The sequence below is a fragment of the Saimiri boliviensis genome, chromosome 12 (assembly GCF_048565385.1).
Source record: "Saimiri boliviensis isolate mSaiBol1 chromosome 12, mSaiBol1.pri, whole genome shotgun sequence".
Classification (NCBI taxonomy): domain Eukaryota; kingdom Metazoa; phylum Chordata; class Mammalia; order Primates; family Cebidae; genus Saimiri; species Saimiri boliviensis.
Window position 1 is genome coordinate 103426952 of NC_133460.1, and position 19456 is coordinate 103446407.

Consider the following 19456-nt stretch of genomic DNA (forward strand, 5'->3'; position numbering starts at 1 on the left):
AAAAAAAAAAATAGACTTTAAGTACCTGCAGAAAGCTCATCCATTAAATGTGTTTTTCGTAATATTCAAGTATCTCAATTGGGCTTTTAGTGGGATTATTTGTCAAACTACCGAAGACCAAGAATACTGTTCAGGAAGGGCAATGTCTTGAGACATCTGTGGTAGTCACAACTGGGGGTGGTTGCTACTGGCATCTAACGGGTAGAAGCTGCGGATGCTGCTAAACAACCTGCAATACACAGGACACCCCGACAACTAAGAATTATCCAACCGAAAATATCAATGGTGCAGAGGCTGAAAAACCATGGCCGAGAATATAATAGCAGGTCATATAGACAGTATTTGTTACAGAATTTCAACATTACCCAACTATAACATTCTTACCTTTGCATCTCATCTTGTGTAAGATTCTTTCTCATTTCTCTAGAAAGATGATAAAGACGATGGAGTGTAGATGCATGAAAAAGAGCATTTCCAGATTTCCAAAATACAGTTGAGACTTTGTTATAGTAATTTGCCATCAATTGAGGTTTAGGTGGTTTTTTAGACAAGGAGAATAGCCCATGAATATCTTCCACAGCTTTGAACGCTTCCTAAAATTAGTAGTATAAATTAAAGTCACTGCATTCTATAACATTAAAAAAAAATCTAATTCAAATTTCTATAAAATCTACAACATGGAAAACATAAAAATAGCAAATAAAATACCTTGATATGTGGTTCTCTTTATTCATGTATAATTTAATATCTCATATATTTTAGAAAACTGCCATAATTACAAAAACACGAACTCCTTAAACTCTTTTAAGTTCTTTAGGAAATACTGGAAAGTAGACAGAGCAGACTAAAGAAAATATTTGCATATTATCCCATCACTCGGGGCAATAAGAAAAAAATCTAGAAGGATATACAAGAAGTTATTTCTCAGTGATAAGATAATGGATGAATATTTCTCTTAACTTACACATTTTTTTCTATGAGCATGTTTACTAATCTTCTACTGGTAGTATTTTAAGATGGGTGTCCCTACAGAAAACGAAACATGGGCAAGAACAAGACATGGGGGCCGGGCGCGGTGGCTCAATCCTGTAATCCCAGCACTTTGGGAGGCATAGGAGGGTGGATCACAAGGTTAAGAGATCGAGACCATCCTGGTCAACATGGTGAAACTCCGTCTCTACTAAAAACACAAAAAATTAGCTGGACATGGTGGCGCGTGCCTGTAATCCCAGCTACTCAGGAGGCTGAGGCAGGAGAATTGCCTGAACCCAGGAGGCGGAGGTTGCGGTGAGCCGAGATCGCGCCATTGCACTCCAGCCTGGGTAACAAGAGAGAAACTCCGTCTCAAAAAAAAAAAAAAAAATGAACAAGACATGGAATCAGTTTCACTTGGCTCAAAGACTCCCAATTTTTAGTTTCTTCCTTTATAATTTCAATAAAATATTGTCCGTCAAATATATAAAAGACTTCAAAGTCACAACGACTACACAACTGTATGAAGTATCTTTGTAGAATTCTTAGAGAAGGGACAGGTAGAGGACTAGCTTCCCACCGCCACCGAGATCTCCAATGCACGACAGTCAGCTAAAGCCGCGCTAAGAAATCTCAAAACAGCCTACAGCAATAGCAAAGGATTCGTTTTTTGTTTTTTTAATTTCTAACCTCTTACCAAAGAATATAAAATACAAAATTACCACAAAAATGAAACAGAAAAAGCTCAATTTTTATCATAGTAAACACACAAAAAATTTACAATAAAATTCCTAAGAAACTCTGCATATGCTTTTCTCCTCTATACTTATTTCATCACAGACCAGACAGTTCACAAATGACACCAGTCATGAAAACACATTTGAGCAGTACTGGCGACGTATCATTTTATATGCTGAGAAACTGTGTCTGAAAGATATTACATGGTTTGGTCCAGAATTCATAGAAGCCAACTAGAACGAAAACATTCTGAGATTTCTTGTTGGGAACTTTTCACAGACCATCAGGCAATTTTAATTCCTTACCTTATCTACTGAAATTAACTAATTCATACCAAGATGAAGCTATTCATTAAGGGGGTAAAAAAGTAACATACACTATTATTTCTAGAAAAAAAAGCTAATAGTTCCAACATACCTGCCACAATTCCATGCTGATGGCACTGTCCAACTGAACAAGTCTGGTTTCCAAATGCATGGACTGGCTCTCTGGATTATTAAGATTGATTGCCGTACTTTGGTTATGGTGGCGCTGAATCTGCGATAAGTGCATTCTCAAATTGTCACACAGTTTACGGAATTCAGCCTTACGCGTGTATTGGAGGCAGAATTTGAAAGCTATAAGCATAATTGTAAAATATATTAGGTACCTTCCACTGCCTACTTAAATATTTGAAAAGGTTTTATTTCACACATTAAAATCAGTTATTTTAATAGGATTCCCCAAACTCATCAATGGTCTTTGTGATGCACTGACAATCAACTTATTTCATCCAGACTACCTTTTTGAGTGAACCCTAACAAAACCAAAGACATAATCATCAGTCCTTGCCTAGAACTAAAACATGGTTCTGGCAGAGTTTACAAATAGGAAACTAGAATTTAGATCTAAGAGTCAACTTTCAAAGACCCATCACTTTAAATCCTAAAAAATTCTAGTCTGAAATATAGTGCACTTTGATATCTAACTTACACAGAAAACAACAAGGTTCCATACTAATTAAAACTATATAATACAAATTGAGGGCTTATGGTAACCTAACTTCAACAGATTACATAGATGCATGTATGAACTACTTTTTCTGTCATTTAAATGCACACATTAATTTTTTATTGTCACATGTAATATCAGAGTATGTTTTAGATTTCCTTTGCCCTTAAAAGTAGTATGTCGGGCCGGGTGCGGTGGCTCAAGCCTGTAATCCCAGCACTTTGGGAGGCCAAGGCGAGTGGATCACCAGGTCAGGAGATTGAGACCATCATGGTCAACATGGTGAAACCCCGTCTCTACTAAAAATACAAAAAATTAGCTGAGCATGGTGGCGTGTGCCTGTAATCCCAGCTACTCAGGAGGCTGAGGCAGGAGAATTGCCTGAACCCAGGAGGCGGAGGTTGCGGTGAGCCGAGATCGCGCCATTGCACTCCAGCCTGGGTAACAAGAGTGAAACTGTATCTCAAAAAAAAAAAAAGTAGTTATGTCTAGGGCCAGATGCAGTGGCTCACGCCTGTAATCCCAGCACTTTGGGAGGCCAAGGCAGGCAGATCACCTGAGGTCAGGAGTTCAAGACCACCCTGGTCAACATGGAGAAACCCCATCTCCACTAAAAATACAAGATTAGCCGGGCATGGTGACATGCACCTGTACTCCCAGCTACTCGGGAGGCTGAGGCAGGAGAATCACTTGAACCCGGAGGCGGAGGTGGCAGTGAACCAAGATCATGTCATTGCACTCCAGCCTGGGCAACAAGAATGAAACTCTTATCTCAAAAAAAAAAAAAGAAGAAGAAGAAATAGTATGCCTAGGCTGGGCACCGTGGCTCATGACTGTAACCACAGCACTTTGAGAGGCCCAGGCAGGCAGATCGCAAGGTCAAGAGATCGAGACCATCCTGGCCAACACAGTGAAACCCCGTCTCTACTAAAAATACAAAAATTAACTGGGCGTGTGGCGAGCACCTATAATCCCAGCTACTTGCAAGGCTGAGGCAGAATTGCTTAAACATGGGAGGTGGAGGCTGCAGTGAACTGAGATTGTGCCACTGCACTCCAGCCTGGTGCCTAGTGACAGCAAGACTCTATCTCAAAAAAAAAAATAAAAATAAAAATAGTGTATCTATTTTAACAGGCCTAAAATGGAGTTGCAGTTTAACTTCAAGTTCATATTTATATCAACAGCTAGCAAAAAATCCAAATTTACTTGCGTTTAAAGTGAAAATTCAGGCTGGGCACAGCTGTAATCCCAGCACTTTGGGAGGCCAAAGCAAGAGGATCACTTGAGTCCAGAAGTCTAAGACCAGCCTGGGCAACAAAGCAAGACCCTAGCTCTTTTTTTAAAAATAAATTTTAGGCCGGGCACGGTGGCTCAAGCCTGTAATCCCAGCACTTTGGGAGGCCAAGGCGGGTGGATCACAAGGTCAAGAGATCGAGACCATCCTGGTCAACATGGTGAAACCCCGTCTCTACTAAAAATACAAAAAAATCAGCTGGGCATGGTGGCACATGCCTGTAATCCCAGCTACTCAGGAGGCTGAGGTAGAATTGTCTGAACCCAGGAGGCGGAGGTTGCGGTGAGCCGAGATCGCGCCATTGCACTCCAGCCTGGGTAACAAGAGCAAAACTGCATCTCAAAAATAAATAAATTAATTAATTAATTTTAGGGCTGGGCATGGTGGCTCATGCCTGTAATCCAAGCACTTTGGAGGCCAAGGCAGGCAGATCACCTGAGGTCAGGAATTCAAGACCAGCCTGACCAACATGGTGAAATCCCGTCAAGAAAGAACAAAAGAAAAGAAAAGAGAAAAGAGAGAGAAAGAAAAAGAGAAAAAGAAAGAAAATGAAAGGAAGAAAGAAAGAAAAAAAAAGAAGGGAAGGAAAGGAAGGAAGGAAGGAAAGAAAGAAATTAAATTTTAAAAAAAGCAAAAGTAGGGAACTTGAGTTACCTATTTAATAAAAGTGGGGGGTTGAGGGGGAGTTTATTGTTCCAGTCACATGGAGAATTCCAAAATGACTGTAAAATGTCTTTCACTGTTACTGATGTTTGTGTAAAAAGAAAAACGAAAGATCTTTTAGGCATCAATTAAATACAATTCACACAAAACTCCTTTAATGAGTAAAACAAATTTCTCACTCAGTCATTCTTGGTATTTCTTTTTTTTTTTTTTTTTCTTTGAGATGGAGTCTTGCTGTTACCAAGGCTGGAGTGTAGTGGTGCCATCTTGGCTCACTGCAACCTCCACCTCCTGGGTTCAAGCAATCCTCCCATCTCAGCCTCCCAAGTAGTTGCGATGACAGGCATGCACCACCATGCCCGGCTAATTTTTTTGTGTTTTTAGTAAAGAAGGGGTTTCACCATGTTGGCCAGGTTGCCCCAAAACTCCTGACCTCAGGTGATCTGCCTGCCTGGATTATAGGCATGAGCCACCGCATCAGGCTTCAGTCATTTAATACTCATGTGAATGCCAACATTTCAGTTAAGAATAAAAACTAGTTCATTTTAAGCACACTTGAGAAAAGGGGTTCATTTGCACAATTTACTCCTCAATTTCACAGCATCTCACTCAGATTTGATCTCATCTTACCTTGCTGGGCAATATCATGGTAAAGACGCTCTACTCTAGAATTGTTTCTAAGAAGGTCCAAACACTGCCTGTAAGACTCCCACAGAAATTTAACCCATGGAGTTAAAAGTAATCTGTCAGTACGATCCTGAGTGTCTTCACCACTTACAGCACTTAGGAGAACACTATAAAGACAGAAAAAAATGTTGAAAGCAATTTTAGACAGTTTCCTACTTTGCCATATGATTAAAACCCAAAACCAACAATTTTCATAGGAAAACAGTGCAAATTCTTCCCACAATTTTGTATACACTGCAAAGGTGTCACTATCTACTCCCTGAATTCCCAATCTGCATTATTATCATTTAAATCAGTATTTGCCCTTCTATCTTAAGGCTTGTCATTTTCCACTTCCATGAATTTTGATTATTACCTACATAAATTTATTGGTTACCATACATTCAAAACTTTGAAGATTAACATTTTTTTCTGATAAACATCTATTTCAAACAGAGATGAAGACCCATGTAAAGGAAAACACTAAATTAACAAAGCATTTATTAGATGTCTAAACCACATACCTCTCAGGAGTTTGAATATTATCCAGATCTTCTATATCTAAGACCATCTGCTGGGATTCTTCTTTAGCAGCTTCAGTTTTTTCCTCAGCCATTTTCAAATATGCCCTAACCACATCCTCTAGAGATTTTATGTTCACCTAATCCAAAAATACAAAAACTCTTCAGAACTTAAAACTATTTTTCCAATGAACTATGCTTTCAAGGCAAATTTTAAGAGAAATACAATATATTAACTTTGAAAGGTTAGCTCTTCTGCAGATTACTAAAAGCATTTATTAAAAATATACAACTCAGTTCTGTCTGTACCTGTTGACAAATGTTCTTATACTGGTATAACCCCTCCTTAGCCAAGTGGCTCTTGCGAAGATCCACGCAAAGTTCCAAGTATTTCAACATAATTGGCTCGTGTATCTTTTGCCATGTTCTATGTTTCTTACTTTTCATAACATCATAAAGAACATCCAGAGCAGGCTGCTTTTTGCCAACCTCAAGAAATTCTGAAAAATGCAGAATTAAAATTAGTCATGTACACTATACAAAAAGTCTAAACTTTACTTTTTTTATTTTTTATTTTTTAACCAGGGGAGAGCACGAACGCAGTCCCCCACTATGACAAATTATGCAGTCGAGTTTCCCTCATTTGGGGAAATCGTAGGGGTCAGCATATCCGGAGTGCAATGGAAGCCTCGCCCTGGGAAAACCACCTTCATGATCATGGTATCTCCCCTGCCAGGTTAAACTTTACTTTTTTAACCCGCTGTTTTAATTCCCCAACTCAACTTTTTATTACGTTACAGTTATTTTTGACTTCTAAAGATAGGCCATAATTATCAAAGGTAAAACAATCAAGAGATTTGTACTGTATCAAAACATGATCTATAAGTGTAACTGAATTTCACTGTATTATACTGTGATTTAAAAGTTCCAGGCCAAGCGCAGTGGCTCGCGCCTGTAATCCCAACACTTTGGAAAGGCGAGGCAGGTGGATCACCAGAGGTCAGGAGTTCGAGACCAGCCTGGCCAACATGGTGAAACCCCGTCTCTACTAAAAATACAAAACTTAGTGGGGCATAGTGGCAAGCGCCTATAGTCCCAGCTACTAGGCAGGCTGAGGCAGGACAATCACTTGAACCTGGGAGGCAGAGGTTGCAGTGAGCCGAGATTGCACCGCTGCACTCCAGCCTGCGTGATAGAGTAAGACTGCATCTAAATTAAAAAAAAAAAAAAAGTTCCAGAAACTGAAATGACTAATGGAGAAAAAAATCTCCCACTCCAAACACAGAAAAATTCAAATATGACTTTACAGTCATACTGAATTGGTTAATGAAATTTCTACTAGTTCATGCTACAATCTGAGGTAGAGAAATACATTAGATTGCCTTGGCTACTTTAAGATCAGTTAACTATAGTTCAGTAAGTCTATTTCTGGGCTTTCTATTTTGATCATTCTCTACTAATCAATGTGTCCAGATTTTTTTTTTTTTTTTTTTAGATGAGTCAGACTGGAGTGCAGTGGTGCAATCTCGGCTTACTGCAACCTCTACCTCTTGGGTTCAAGAGATTCTCCTGCTTCAGCCTCTTAAAGTGCTGGGATTACAGGCCTAAGCCACTGTGCCAGGCATTTTTATTTTCTTTTTTGAGACAGAGTCTTGTAACCCAGGCTGGAGTACAGTGGCATGATTTCGGTTCACTGCAACCTCCACCTCCTGGGTTCAAGTGTGTCTCCTGCCTCAGCCTCCCAAGTAGTTGGGATTACAGGCGCCCATCACCACACCCAGCTAATTTTTGTATTTTTTAGTAGAGACGGGGTTTCACCATGATAACCAGGCTGGTCTTGAACTACCGACACCTCAGGTGATCTGCCCGCCCGCCTCACCTTCCCAAAGTGCTGAAATGAAGCTCACCGCACCCAGCCAGTATTCTAATTTTCTACCACTACCACACTGTGTTGTTACTGCTGTGTCTTATACTAACTAAAATCAGGTAATGAGTGTTCCAACTTTATTCTTCAGGATTGTACTGACTATAGTAGGTCTTTTATCTTTCCATGTAAATTTTATTATCAGTTTGTAGGAATCTACAAAATAACTCACTGGGATTTTAACTGAATGGCACTGACTCTATAGATCAAGTTTAAACATGGAATCTCTCCCCACTTATATACCCCATTCTAAATATGAAAAAAAAAAAAAAAAAGACGAACCCCAATTGAAGGATACTATGGTTTGAATGTTTTGTGTCCACCCAAAATTTGTATTAAAACTTAACTCTCGGCCGGGCGTGGTGGCTCAAGCCTGTAATCCCAGCACTTTGGGAGGCCAAGGCAGGTGGATCACGAGGTCAAGAGACCGAGACCATCCTGGTCAACATGGTGAAACCCCGTCTCCACTAAAAATACAAAAAAATTAGCTGGCATGGTGGCGCGTGCCTGTAATCCCAGCTACTCAGGAGGCTGAGGCAGGAGAATTGCCTGAACCCAGGAGGCAGAGGTTGCGGTGAGCCGAGATCGCACCATTGCACTATAGCCTGGGTAACAAGAGCGAAACGCCGTCTCAAAAAAAAAAAAAAAAACCTTAACTCTCAGTCGGGCTTAGTGGCTCACACCTGTAATCCAAGCACTTTGGAGGCCAAGGCGGGCGGATCACCTGAGGTCAGGAATTCAAGACCAGCCTGACCAACATGGTGAAACCCCGTCTTTAAAAAAAAAAAAAAAATTAAGAAAAAAAGAAAAACTTAACTCTCAATACAAGATGATTAAGAGGTGGAGCGCATAGGTAGTCATGAGGGCAGAGCCTTGTGGAAGGCCTTGAGGGAAATAGCTAGTCCCTTCCACAGTGTGAGGACGCAGTGCTTGTCCATCCACTCCTGAAGAGGCAGTAAAAAAACACCACCATAAAAGCAGAGAGCCAGCTTTCCCCAGACACCAAATCTGTGTGTGTCTTGTCACAAATCTTGATCCTGGACTTTCCAGCCTCAAGAATTTCAAGAAATAAATTCCCGATGTTTAAATGTTCAAGCTGTGGTACTGTGTCAGCAGCAGCCATGGACTAAGAAAAAGGACACTTGGCAAAATACCTGACCAGTACTCCACAAAACTATTGAAGTCATCAAAAAGAAGGAAAGACATGAAGAAGTACCCACCACTATTTGAAAAACAAAAAAGACTGAGAAATTGTAGCCGTCAAGAGGAGACTTAGGAAACATGACAACTAAATATAACGTATCCTGGATAGGATACCAGGACAGAAAAAGACATTAGGAAAAGCTGGGGGAAAATCTGAATAAAGAATAGATTTCAGTTAATGTGTCAGTATTGGTTCATTAGTTGTTACTAAAAATCAACAGGGAACTGGGCGCGGTGGCTCACACCTATAATTCCAGCACTTTGGGAGGCCGAGGTGGGTGGATTACGTGAGGTCAGGAGTTTGAGACCAGTCTGGCTAAAATGGCGAAACCCTGTCTCTACTAAAAATACAAAATTAGATGAGCATGGTGGCAGGCGCCTGAAACCCCAGCTACTCAGGAGGCTCAGGCTGGGAAAATCGCTTGAACCTGGGAGGTGGAGGTTGCAGTGAGTTGAAATTGTGCCATTGCACTCCAGCCTGGGTGACAGAGCAAGACTCTGTCTCAAAAAAAAAAAAACCTGGCCGGGCGCGGTGGCTCAAGCCTGTAATCCCAGCACTTTGGGAGGCCGAGGCGGGTGGATCACGAGGTCGAGAGATCGAGACCATCCTGGTCAACATGGTGAAACCCCGTCTCTACTAAAAATACAAAAAAATTAGCTGGGCATGGTGGCTCGTGCCTGTAATTCCAGCTACTCAGGAGGCTGAGGCAGGAGAATTGCCTGAACCCAGGAGGCGGAGGTTGCGGTGAGCCGAGATCGCGCCATTGCACTCCAGCCTGGGTAACAAGAGCGAAACGCCGTCTCAAAAAAAAAAAAAAAACACCTTATATTTCCTCATCTTTTATTTTCTTTTGTACACTTAATAGACTGGGGGAGAAAGAGATTATTTAACCTAAATCAACTGGTTAAATTCGTCTTAACTTTCACTAATTGCCAAATTTCACACACACACGAACTTTCCACTGAACATTTAAAAAATAATTTGGGGGAGCCAGGCGCGGTGCCTCAAACCTGTAATCCCAGCACTTTGGGAGGCTGAGGCGGGTGGATCACGAGGTCGAGAGATCGAGACCATCCTGGTCAACATGGTGAAACCCCGTCTCTACTAAAAATACAAAAAAAATTAGCTGGGCTTGGTGGCTCATGCCTGTAATCCCAGCTACTCAGGAGGCTGAGGCAGGAGAATTGCCTGAACCCAGGAAGCGGAGGTTGCGGTGAGCCGAGATCGCACCATTGCACTCCAGCCTGGGTAACAAGAGCGAAACTTCGCCTCAAAAAAAAATAGTAATAATAATAATTTGGGGGAATTAAAACACTAGTTTACACTATTTTTTTAAAAAAAAAAGTCTTAAAACACTGTATCTGCCGGGCGCGGTGGCTCAAGCCTGTAATCCCAGCACTTTGGGAGGCCGAGGCGGGTGGATCACGAGGTCGAGAGATCGAGACCATCCTGGTCAACGTGGTGAAACCCCGTCTCTACTAAAAATACAAAAAATTAGCTGGGCATGGTGGCGCGTGCCTGTAGTCCCAGCTACTCAGGAAGCTGAGGCAGGAGAATTGCCTGAACCCAGGAGGCGGAGGTTGCGGTGAGCCAAGATCGCGCCATTGCACTCCAGCCTGGGTAACAAAAGCGACACTCTGTCTCAAAAAAACAAAAAACAAAAAACAAAAAACAAAACACTGTATCTCCTTTTTAAAAATATCATTATTTTCCTTAGAAGAATGGTTTTTTTTTAAACAGTCTCATTCCATCATTCAGGCTGGAGTGCTGTGGCATGACCTCGGGTCACTGAAACCTCCACCTCCCAGTTTCAAGTGATTCTCCTGCCTCAGCCTCCAGAGTGGCTGGGACCACAGGCACACACTGCCACCATGGCCACCTAATTTTCTGTATTTTTAGTAGAGACAGGGTTTCACCATGTCAGCCAGGATGGTCTCAATTTCCTAACCTTGTGATCTGTCCGCCTCTGCCTCCCAAAGTACTAGAATTATAGGCGTGAGCCACTGCACCTGGCCAGAATGCTTTCTCTTTAAGAGCTGATAATACATAGCATTATCTACTATTAACTCTGTGCTAGGCTATCAATAGGCAAACATGTCCCTTATTTGGGGGTCTTACTAGATCTGCAGATTCAGTAATTCTCTTTCTACCATTTCTTCTTTCAACTATCATATCTTCCAGAAATGATGCTTCCCAACATTCTTTCCTCCAGGAAAACAAAAAAAAAAAAAAAAAATACTCCACCTCTCCAACATATTAAAAAGTTTGTGGCCGAGCATGGTGGCTCACACCTGTAATCCTAGCACCTTGGGAGGCTGACATGGACAGATCACCTGAGGTAAGGAGCTCGAGACAAGCCTGGCCAATATGGTGAAATCCCATCTCTACTAAACGTATAAAAAATGGCCAGGCATGGTGGCTCAGGCCTGTAATCCTGGCACTTTGGGAGGAACAGGTAGACAGATTACCTGAGGTCAGGAGTTCAAGACCAGTCTGGTCAACATAGTGAAACCTAGTCTCTACTAAAAATACAAAAAAATCAGCTGAAGCAGGGGAATTGCTTGAACTAGGGAGGTGGAGGTTACAGTGAGAGAGATCATGTAACTGCACTCCAGCCTGGGCGACAAGAGTGAGACTCCGCCTCAAAAATAAAAAAAAATACAAAAAATTAGCGAGACATGGTAGTGCACACCTGTAATCCCAGCTACTTGGGAGGCTGAAGCAGGAGAATCACTTGAATCCCAAAGGTGGAAGTTACAGGGAGCCGAGATCGCACCATTGCACTCCAGCCTTGAGAACAAGAGTGAAACTCCGTCTCAAAAATAAAAAAGTCTGCAAAAGGACAAATCACAAAACATACTGAAATAAATCTTTATACCTTATACGAAATCACACTTTTCACATGAAAATAATGACAAACCCTTTCACCACTGCATGAAAAAGTCCATCTTTCACTGAGTCAATCTTACCACCCCCCAGCCAAAAAAAAAAAAAAAAACTTACTAAATGAAACAAAGATGTAATATAACTAAATATTTTGGTTTTTTGTTTTTTTTTTTTTTTTGAGACGGAGTTTCGCTCTTGTTACCCAGGCTGGAGTGCAATGGCGCGATCTCGGCTCACCGCAACCTCCGCCTCCTGGGTTCAGGAAATTCTCCTGCCTCAGCCTCCTAAGTAGCTCGGATTACAGGCATGTGCCACCATGCCCAGCTAATTTTTTTTTTGTATTTTTAGTAGAGACGGGGTTTCACCATATTGACCAAGACGGTCTCGATCTCTTGACCTCGTGATCCACCCGCCTCGGCCTCCCAAAGTGCTGGGATTAAAGGCTTGAGCCACCGCGCCCGGCCAATATTTTGTTAAAAGAAGCCTTTCCCGGCAGGGTGCAGTGGCTCACGCCTGTAATCCCTGCACTTTGGGAAGCCAAGGAGGGTGGACCACAAGGTCAGGAGTTCAAGACCAGCCTGGCCAACATGGTGAAACTCCACCTCTACTAAAAATACCAAAAAAATAGCTGGGCATGGCGGGGCGCGGTGGCTCAAGCCTGTAATCCCAGCACTGTGGGAGGCTGAGGCGGGTGGATCACGAGATATCGAGACCATCTTGGTCAACATGGTGAAACCCCGTCTCTACTAAAAATACAAAAAACTAGCTGGGCATGGTGGCGCGTGCCTGTAATCTCAGCTACTTAGGAGGCTGAGGCAGGAGAATTGCCTGAGCCCAGGAGGCGGAGGCTGCAGTGAGCCGAGATCGCGCCATTGCACTCCAGCCTGGGTAACAAGAGCGAAACTCCGTCTTAAAAAAAAAAAAAAAAAATAGCTGGGCATGATGGCCTGTGCCTGTAATCCCAGCTACTTCAGAAAGCTGCGGCAGGAGAACTGCTTGAACCGGAGGCAGAGGTTGCAGTGAGCCAAGATCACGCCACTGCACTCCAGCCTCTGCTACAGAGCAAGACTCCATCTCAAAAAAAAAAAAGAATGTCTTTCCTGATGGTGGGGGGTGGAGGTGGGAGAGAAAAACTTCCAGTCTTCTTCCTATAGGGCACATAATATTTTCTAAAATCTAACAGTACAGCCAGGTACCCTGGCTCATATCTGTAGTCCCAGCCCTTTGGGAGGCTAAGGTGGGTAGATCATCTTAGGTAGGGAGTTTGAGACCAGCCTGGCCAACATGGTGAAACTCTGTCTCCACTAAAAACACAAATTAGCTGGGTGTGGTGGTACACACCTATAATCCCAAGTACTCAGGAGGCTGAGACATAAGAATGACTTGAACCCAGGAAGCAGAGCAGCCTGAGCAAGACGGAGACTGTCTCAAAAAAAATAAAACAATAAAAATATAAAATAAAATGTTAACAATACATTAGGTATCCTTCGTAACTATTTAACAGGAACAGTCTCTTACCAAAAACTTGGGAGTAAATGCCTTCAATTGCATTTATACTTTAAGAAAATCACAGCAGCAACTACTGTACCCAACTCCTAATCTCAAAAAGGCTTGTTTAGACATGGAACTGAAACCACTTTTCACTTTCTGAACAGCCAATAAAAACTTAAGATTCCTTGGACGGGCACAGTGGCTCACACCTGTAATCCCAGCACTTTAGGAAGCCAAGGTAAGCAGATCACTTGAGGCCAAGTGTTCCAGATCAGACTGGGCAACATGATCAAACCCCATCTCTACTTAAAAAAACACAAAAATTAACCAGGCATGGTGGCATACGCCTGCAATCCCAGCTACTAGGGAAGCTGAGGCAGGAGAATCACCTGAACCAGGGAGATGAAGGCTGCAGTGAGCTGAGATGGCACCACTGCACTCCAGCCTGGGCAAAAAGAATGACACTCTATCTCAAAAAAAACTTATGATCCCAGGCCAGGCATGGTGGCTCACGCCTGTAATCCAAGCACTTGGGAGGCCAAGGCAGGCGGATCACCTGAGGTCAGGAGTTCAAGACCAGCCTGACCAACATGGTGAAACCCTGTCTTAAAAATAAAAAATGTAGGCCGGGTGCGGTGGCTCAAGTCTGTAAATCCCAGCACTTTGGGAGGCCGAGGCGGGTGGATCACGAGGTCGAGAGATCGAGACCATCCTGGTCAACGTGGTGAAACCCCGTCTCTACTAAAAATACAAAAAATTAGCTGGGCATGGTGGCACGTGCCTGTAGTCCCAGCTACTCAGGAGGCTGAGGCAGGAGAATTGCTTGAACCCAGGAGGCGGAGGTTGTGGTGAGCCGAGATCGTGCCATTGCACTCCAGCCTGGGTAACAAGAGCAAAACTCCGTCTCAAAAAAAATAAAAATAAAAAATAAATAAATAAAAAATAAAAAATGTATAAAAACTTATGATTCCAAATCCCATACTTTCTTTGAAATAGTCTGAAGCCACAGCAAACATTATACTGAAAAATATGCTTTTAAAAGACCACCTCCTCCACAAAATAGAAGAAAACATGAATAGACAAGGATGTTTTTAAAATAAAATGTTGGGGCTGAGTGTAGTGGCTCGCACCTATAATCCCAGCACTTTGGGAGGCGGAAGTGGATGATTCACTTGAGGTCAGAAGTTTGAAACCAGCCTAATCAACAGGGTGAAACCCTGTCTCTACTAAAAACACAAAAAATTAGGTGGGGATGGTGACCATTGCCTGTAATCCCAGCTACTCGCGAGGCTGAGGAAGGAGAATTACTTGAGCCAGGGAGGTGGAGGTTTCAGTGGGCTGAGATCAGGCCACTGCACTCCAGCCTGGCCAACAGAGCAAGACTCTGTCTCAAAATAAATAAATAAGTTAGTTGGAATAAGAAGAGATTTTTCATGATAATCCATGACAGTAAGTCTTCTGCCTTTGTCATAATTTGTATACAAGAATTTAGTTCCTCTGAATTACTTAATGGTGGCCAGGGGAAGCTTTTGAGGCTGGAAAGAACTATCATAAACTAAAGGTTCTATTTCAATACTTAAATATTGACTTCCAAATTAATATTATAGAAATAAAAATTAAAATCTAGAATTATGGCCAGGTGCAGTGGCTCACATCTATAATCCCAGAACACTTTGGGAGGCCCAGGCGGGCAGATCACAAGGTCAGGAGATGAAGACCATCCTGGGCAACGTGGTGAAAACCCGTCTCTACAAAAAAATACAAAAATTAGCTGAGTGTGGTGGCACATGCCTGTAATCCCCGCTACTTGGGAGGCTGAGGCAGTAGAATTGCTTGAACCAGCAAGCCAGAGGTTGCCATGAGCCACAAAACATGTCATTGCATTCCAGCCTGGCTACAGAGACTCCATCTCTTTAAAAAAAAAAAAAAAAAAAAAAAAAATCTAGAATTATAAACCTTACTAGATGGGTGGACATTCAGAGCATACTTTTAAAATTCATTACTGAAAGTATGTATATGTAAAGTTTATATCAGTCCTTGATTTTTAATAGTTTATTTGTGCAACAGACCAAATAGATAAGCTACAATGTTAATCTGTGGGCTTAATAACAACTTTATTTTTTAAAGGCACTGGTTATAGAGCACAAACTATAAGGTCAGCAGCAGTTAGTTTGGCACTGCTAACTATGTAATACAAAAAAAGGGGCCTTCTCCAAATGATTACAGGATACAAAATTCTTGCCTGTGACTGCTGGTCCAACCTTCTTGAATGATTCCTATAACTTTTCCCAAAAAATTGTTCTGATATATGCTTATGGTGACCTGAACAACAATTCTACTTAAATTTATTTTTTATTAAGGTAATGCAATAGATTAGGTCTAAATATTATTGGGTCACAAATGTTACATATAGAACATTTAGATAAAATGAGATTATGTTTAATTAAGAAAATGCCCTTTGATCCTTCACTGATTTTGGAAGCACAGCACTGGGCCACCTACAACTTCACTTTAAGAAGGGATCCCTCACAAGATCAAAGGCATTAATTTCTACTCTGACAGTAACGCATTCGTCCCCATCCTACAGCTTCAAAGGGCTGCAAGCAAGGTGTCCACAGTCTTTTTTAAAAAGCTACACAAGCAAAATTAAAAGTTTCCTCAACAGTGCCCCTCATCTTGCCTACTTTAATTTCAAATACTTTCCTGGATCTGCCCTTCATGAACCAAGCCCATGTCAATTTAGAAACAGGAAAAAAATGTTTGATGCACATTACGTATCTTTTCTATATCAAGTTCTTATGAAGATTCCAAAAAGAGAAGCAATGAAAGAAGCAAAGCCTGAACAAATACGTAATATTTAAGCCATGACAGTGCTTCAGCCTACTAGCATGGGGGAAAAAAATACCTGTTGGGCAAAGCATGCAGATGACTGTAAGACATTGACAACAGCCATGCAGAGTAGTCATTTCACACAGGTCATTTTGTATACTACAAATTCTAAGTTTCCAAACGTGAAAAAGTCAAACTTTGCTACCGCTTGGTTTATAATAACAAAGTTCCATTTCAATCTATTCTTTCCGATATATTAACATCCTAAAACTTGTCTGCTCTAATCGTTAGGTCACTGGTTATCATTACAATGAATTCGTGATCACACCTATGTTGTAGTTTGTTTTTTAAAACAATGACTCCATTCCACACAACGTGGAATTATCCTATTCCATCGACCAGTTCCCTCCCCCACAAAAGTGTTAGTTTCAAACAAAAAGTGTATGACCAACATATCTCTGGTCCTGCCAGATTTATCAGTTTATGTGCTGACTCAAACTGCCGTTTTCACGAGATATATTTTCAAAGAACCTAACAAAATAAGCTCTCCAAACATGAGACTGTAACTCACACGGTATATTCATCTACAACATGGGTAAGACCCAAAACTTCTGTTTTGGTGAAGTAAAGATGAAAATAAGAGCTATGCATGCCCTAATGATTAAAAAAAAAAAAAAAAAAAAAAAAAAAATGCCGGGTTGTGGGGGGGGAAAACCCATAAACAAAGTTTCTTAAGACAAGAGACAAGCAAGAACATGTGCATCCTCAGAACGCCAACGTAACAAATGCCTTGGAGATCGGGGCACACAACTTTTTCCCTCAAGCCCCAAAGGCTTAAGCACACATAAGGAAAATAGAGCAGACAGCAGTGTTGGGCAGGAAAAAAAAGAGAAAAAAAGGAGTGATCTGAATGTCAAGAGACGTTGGTTTTACTCTCTTGGCTCGACGACTCCCGGAGTGACCTTGGGGGAACCTCTCTCTAGGCCTGTGTCGTTATCTTTAAAGGAGACCTGAAGTCCCTTTACGTTAACTCTATTCCAACTTCAGTGATTCGAAACAGGCTTTCGGACTGCTTCTAATGAATGCCAGGCAAAAAAAAAGAATCACGTTAAATGGGTCAGAGGCCCCTAAGTGGATATAAAGTGGTTGGGTGAAAGGTAAGTGCACCCTGACCCAGCAAAGCACCGAGCGCGGCTTCAGAGAGCGAGGGTGGCTGCGGGAAGGCCGGGGGTGGGTCCGTAGGGCTCCCGGCCCGGGCAGGAGGTGGAGCCGAGGCTCTCGCATGCATTGTCCCCGGGAGGGAGCCATGTTTCTTACTCCCCGGCACTCCCAGATGGCGGCCAGGGGCGCGGGGCCTAAGCAGACCAAAGCCCCGGGGACCTGGAGAGCCAGCGGAGGCAGGCAGCGGGGAGGGAGCGCCGGCCCGGGTAGGGGCTGTCTCCCGGGCTGCGGTTCCCGCGACGCACTCTGAGGCTGTGGGGGGGAAGGAAGGGCCCCTGGGCGACGGTTCCGGGCTCCGCGCCTCCCAGACCCCAGTCGGCGGAGGGAAAAGGAAACCCATGCCCAACTACGGGCTGGGACGGCGGCGGACAGGCCGCATCGGTCTCCTCTCTCGCCGCAGGCCGGGCGGCCAAGCAGTGGGAAGCAGGCCCGGGCTCTCGACCTCCGAGGCCTCGGACCGCCCCAGCCCGGCGCGCCGGGAATCAGCTACTTACCGTTGGCACGTTTGAGGGCATTTTCCGGCCTCTGAAAATAGGCCGGCATCTTGGCGGCTGGCTCAGCTCACCCGGCGTCAGCAAACTCCCTAATGGCCCGGGCCGGGAGAGGAGACGAAGGGGAACCAGCGTAAGGTTCCACGCGCCTCGCCAGCAGTCGCCCGCGCCCAGCCGGCCAAAGACGGAAAGGAAGATACCACGTGACCTCCGCGCGGCTGCCCTGCCGCCGCCCAGGCCCCGGATGCAGGGGGGGGGGAGGGGGGCGGGCCTCCATGCGCGCAAGCGCGCTGGCGTCACGCACGCCGATAGACGTGGCGGCGCCGTGTTCCTAGGCGCGCGAGATCCAGTCTCTAATTGGGCCTTTTCTGGGTAAAGTTAAGAGAGACGGTTCCCAGGACTTTCAATACTCGAGCGAGAGTTGGGGTGGGAAGGGTGAGTGTGGGGTCAGAGTTTCTGTCTGGAGAATAGGCAAGCGTCTGCAGATTCATTTTCCACGCGACTTGTACGGAGTCCTGCAAAGTTACAATAATGTCCCATCCGGCCGGGAATGGCCGGTCTTGGCTACCTGAAAATGCTGAGTTTATTTACGGAAATGCAGTGAACAGGCCAGCGCCGCTCAACTGTGAGGGACAAGCATGGGGAGGAGTGACGCCGAAAATAAACAAGCAAGGTTATTTTATATCTTGATAAAGTAAAACGTTGGTGTCAGAAGGATTGCCTGAGAAATAGAGGCTCTCGGGGCGAGTGGAGACAGAGCGACCTGCCAATGGAGGAAAAGCCCTGGAGCACAGCAGACTTGCTTGGTGTTTGAAAACACGTCGCTTTTTACATACAACGCACGTCACTGACATATTAAGAAAAATTAGTGAAAAAAATCAAATTGAGAGGCCCTGCCTTTTATTGTTGCTTAACAATTTTAATGTTTGCAGACAACGAACTACTATCCCTAAAACTTGAAAACCATTTAACCCTAATCTTATTCCCAAGCCCTTGGCATGAAATAAAGATGAGTTCAAAAGGAAAATTTAAACGGCAGCAGTGGGATAGATTATTGGCAATGTGTTACACATTTAATAGATGAGATATGTGAATTAATGAACGAGTAAATCGGCCCGACGCGGTGGTTCATGCCTGTAATCCCAGCACTTTGGGTGGCCGAGGCGGGCGGATCATGCAGTCAGGAGTTCAAGGCCAGCCTGGCCAATATGGTGAAACCCCATCTCTACTAAAAATACAAAAAGTAATTGGCGTGGTGGCAGACGCCTGTGGTCCCAGCTACTCAGGCAGCTGAGAATGGAGAATCGCTTAACCCGGCATGCAAAGGTTGCAGTGAGCCAAGATCACGCCACTGCACTCCAGCCTGAGTGGCAGCGAGACTCTGTCTCAAAAAAAAAAAAAAGGGAAACCACAGGATATATACACAAATGCATCTCCCCCTCATTACTTTTGCCTCCACAAAAAGGTTTTTCTTTTATTTTTAAACATGAACAGCCCTACCGCAGGAGAGGTTTTTCTATTTAAATTTATCACTGTAAAGAAAGAAGATTTGGGAAATGTAGACAT

General features: G+C 43.3%; 1 protein-coding gene and 1 non-coding gene across 2 annotated transcripts in view; both read right to left on the bottom strand.

The window, feature by feature from the left end:
• EIF3A (eukaryotic translation initiation factor 3 subunit A) overlaps nucleotides 1-18094 on the bottom strand; it is a 57951-nt gene extending 39857 nt beyond the window's left edge. The window contains exons 1-6 of the mRNA XM_039465333.2: nucleotides 17894-18094; nucleotides 6154-6344; nucleotides 5848-5984; nucleotides 5288-5451; nucleotides 2128-2327; nucleotides 385-593 (exon numbers count right to left, since the gene is read on the bottom strand). Of these exons, the coding sequence (XP_039321267.1) occupies nucleotides 385-593; nucleotides 2128-2327; nucleotides 5288-5451; nucleotides 5848-5984; nucleotides 6154-6344; nucleotides 17894-17942 (950 nt within the window). The 5' untranslated portion in view covers nucleotides 17943-18094. The remainder of the gene's footprint in view (nucleotides 1-384; nucleotides 594-2127; nucleotides 2328-5287; nucleotides 5452-5847; nucleotides 5985-6153; nucleotides 6345-17893) is intronic.
• LOC120362593 (U1 spliceosomal RNA) lies at nucleotides 6427-6588 on the bottom strand. Its single transcript, XR_005578448.1, has one exon. It is a non-coding gene; the product is annotated as a U1 spliceosomal RNA (small nuclear RNA).
• Nucleotides 18095-19456: the final 1362 nt, after the last annotated feature.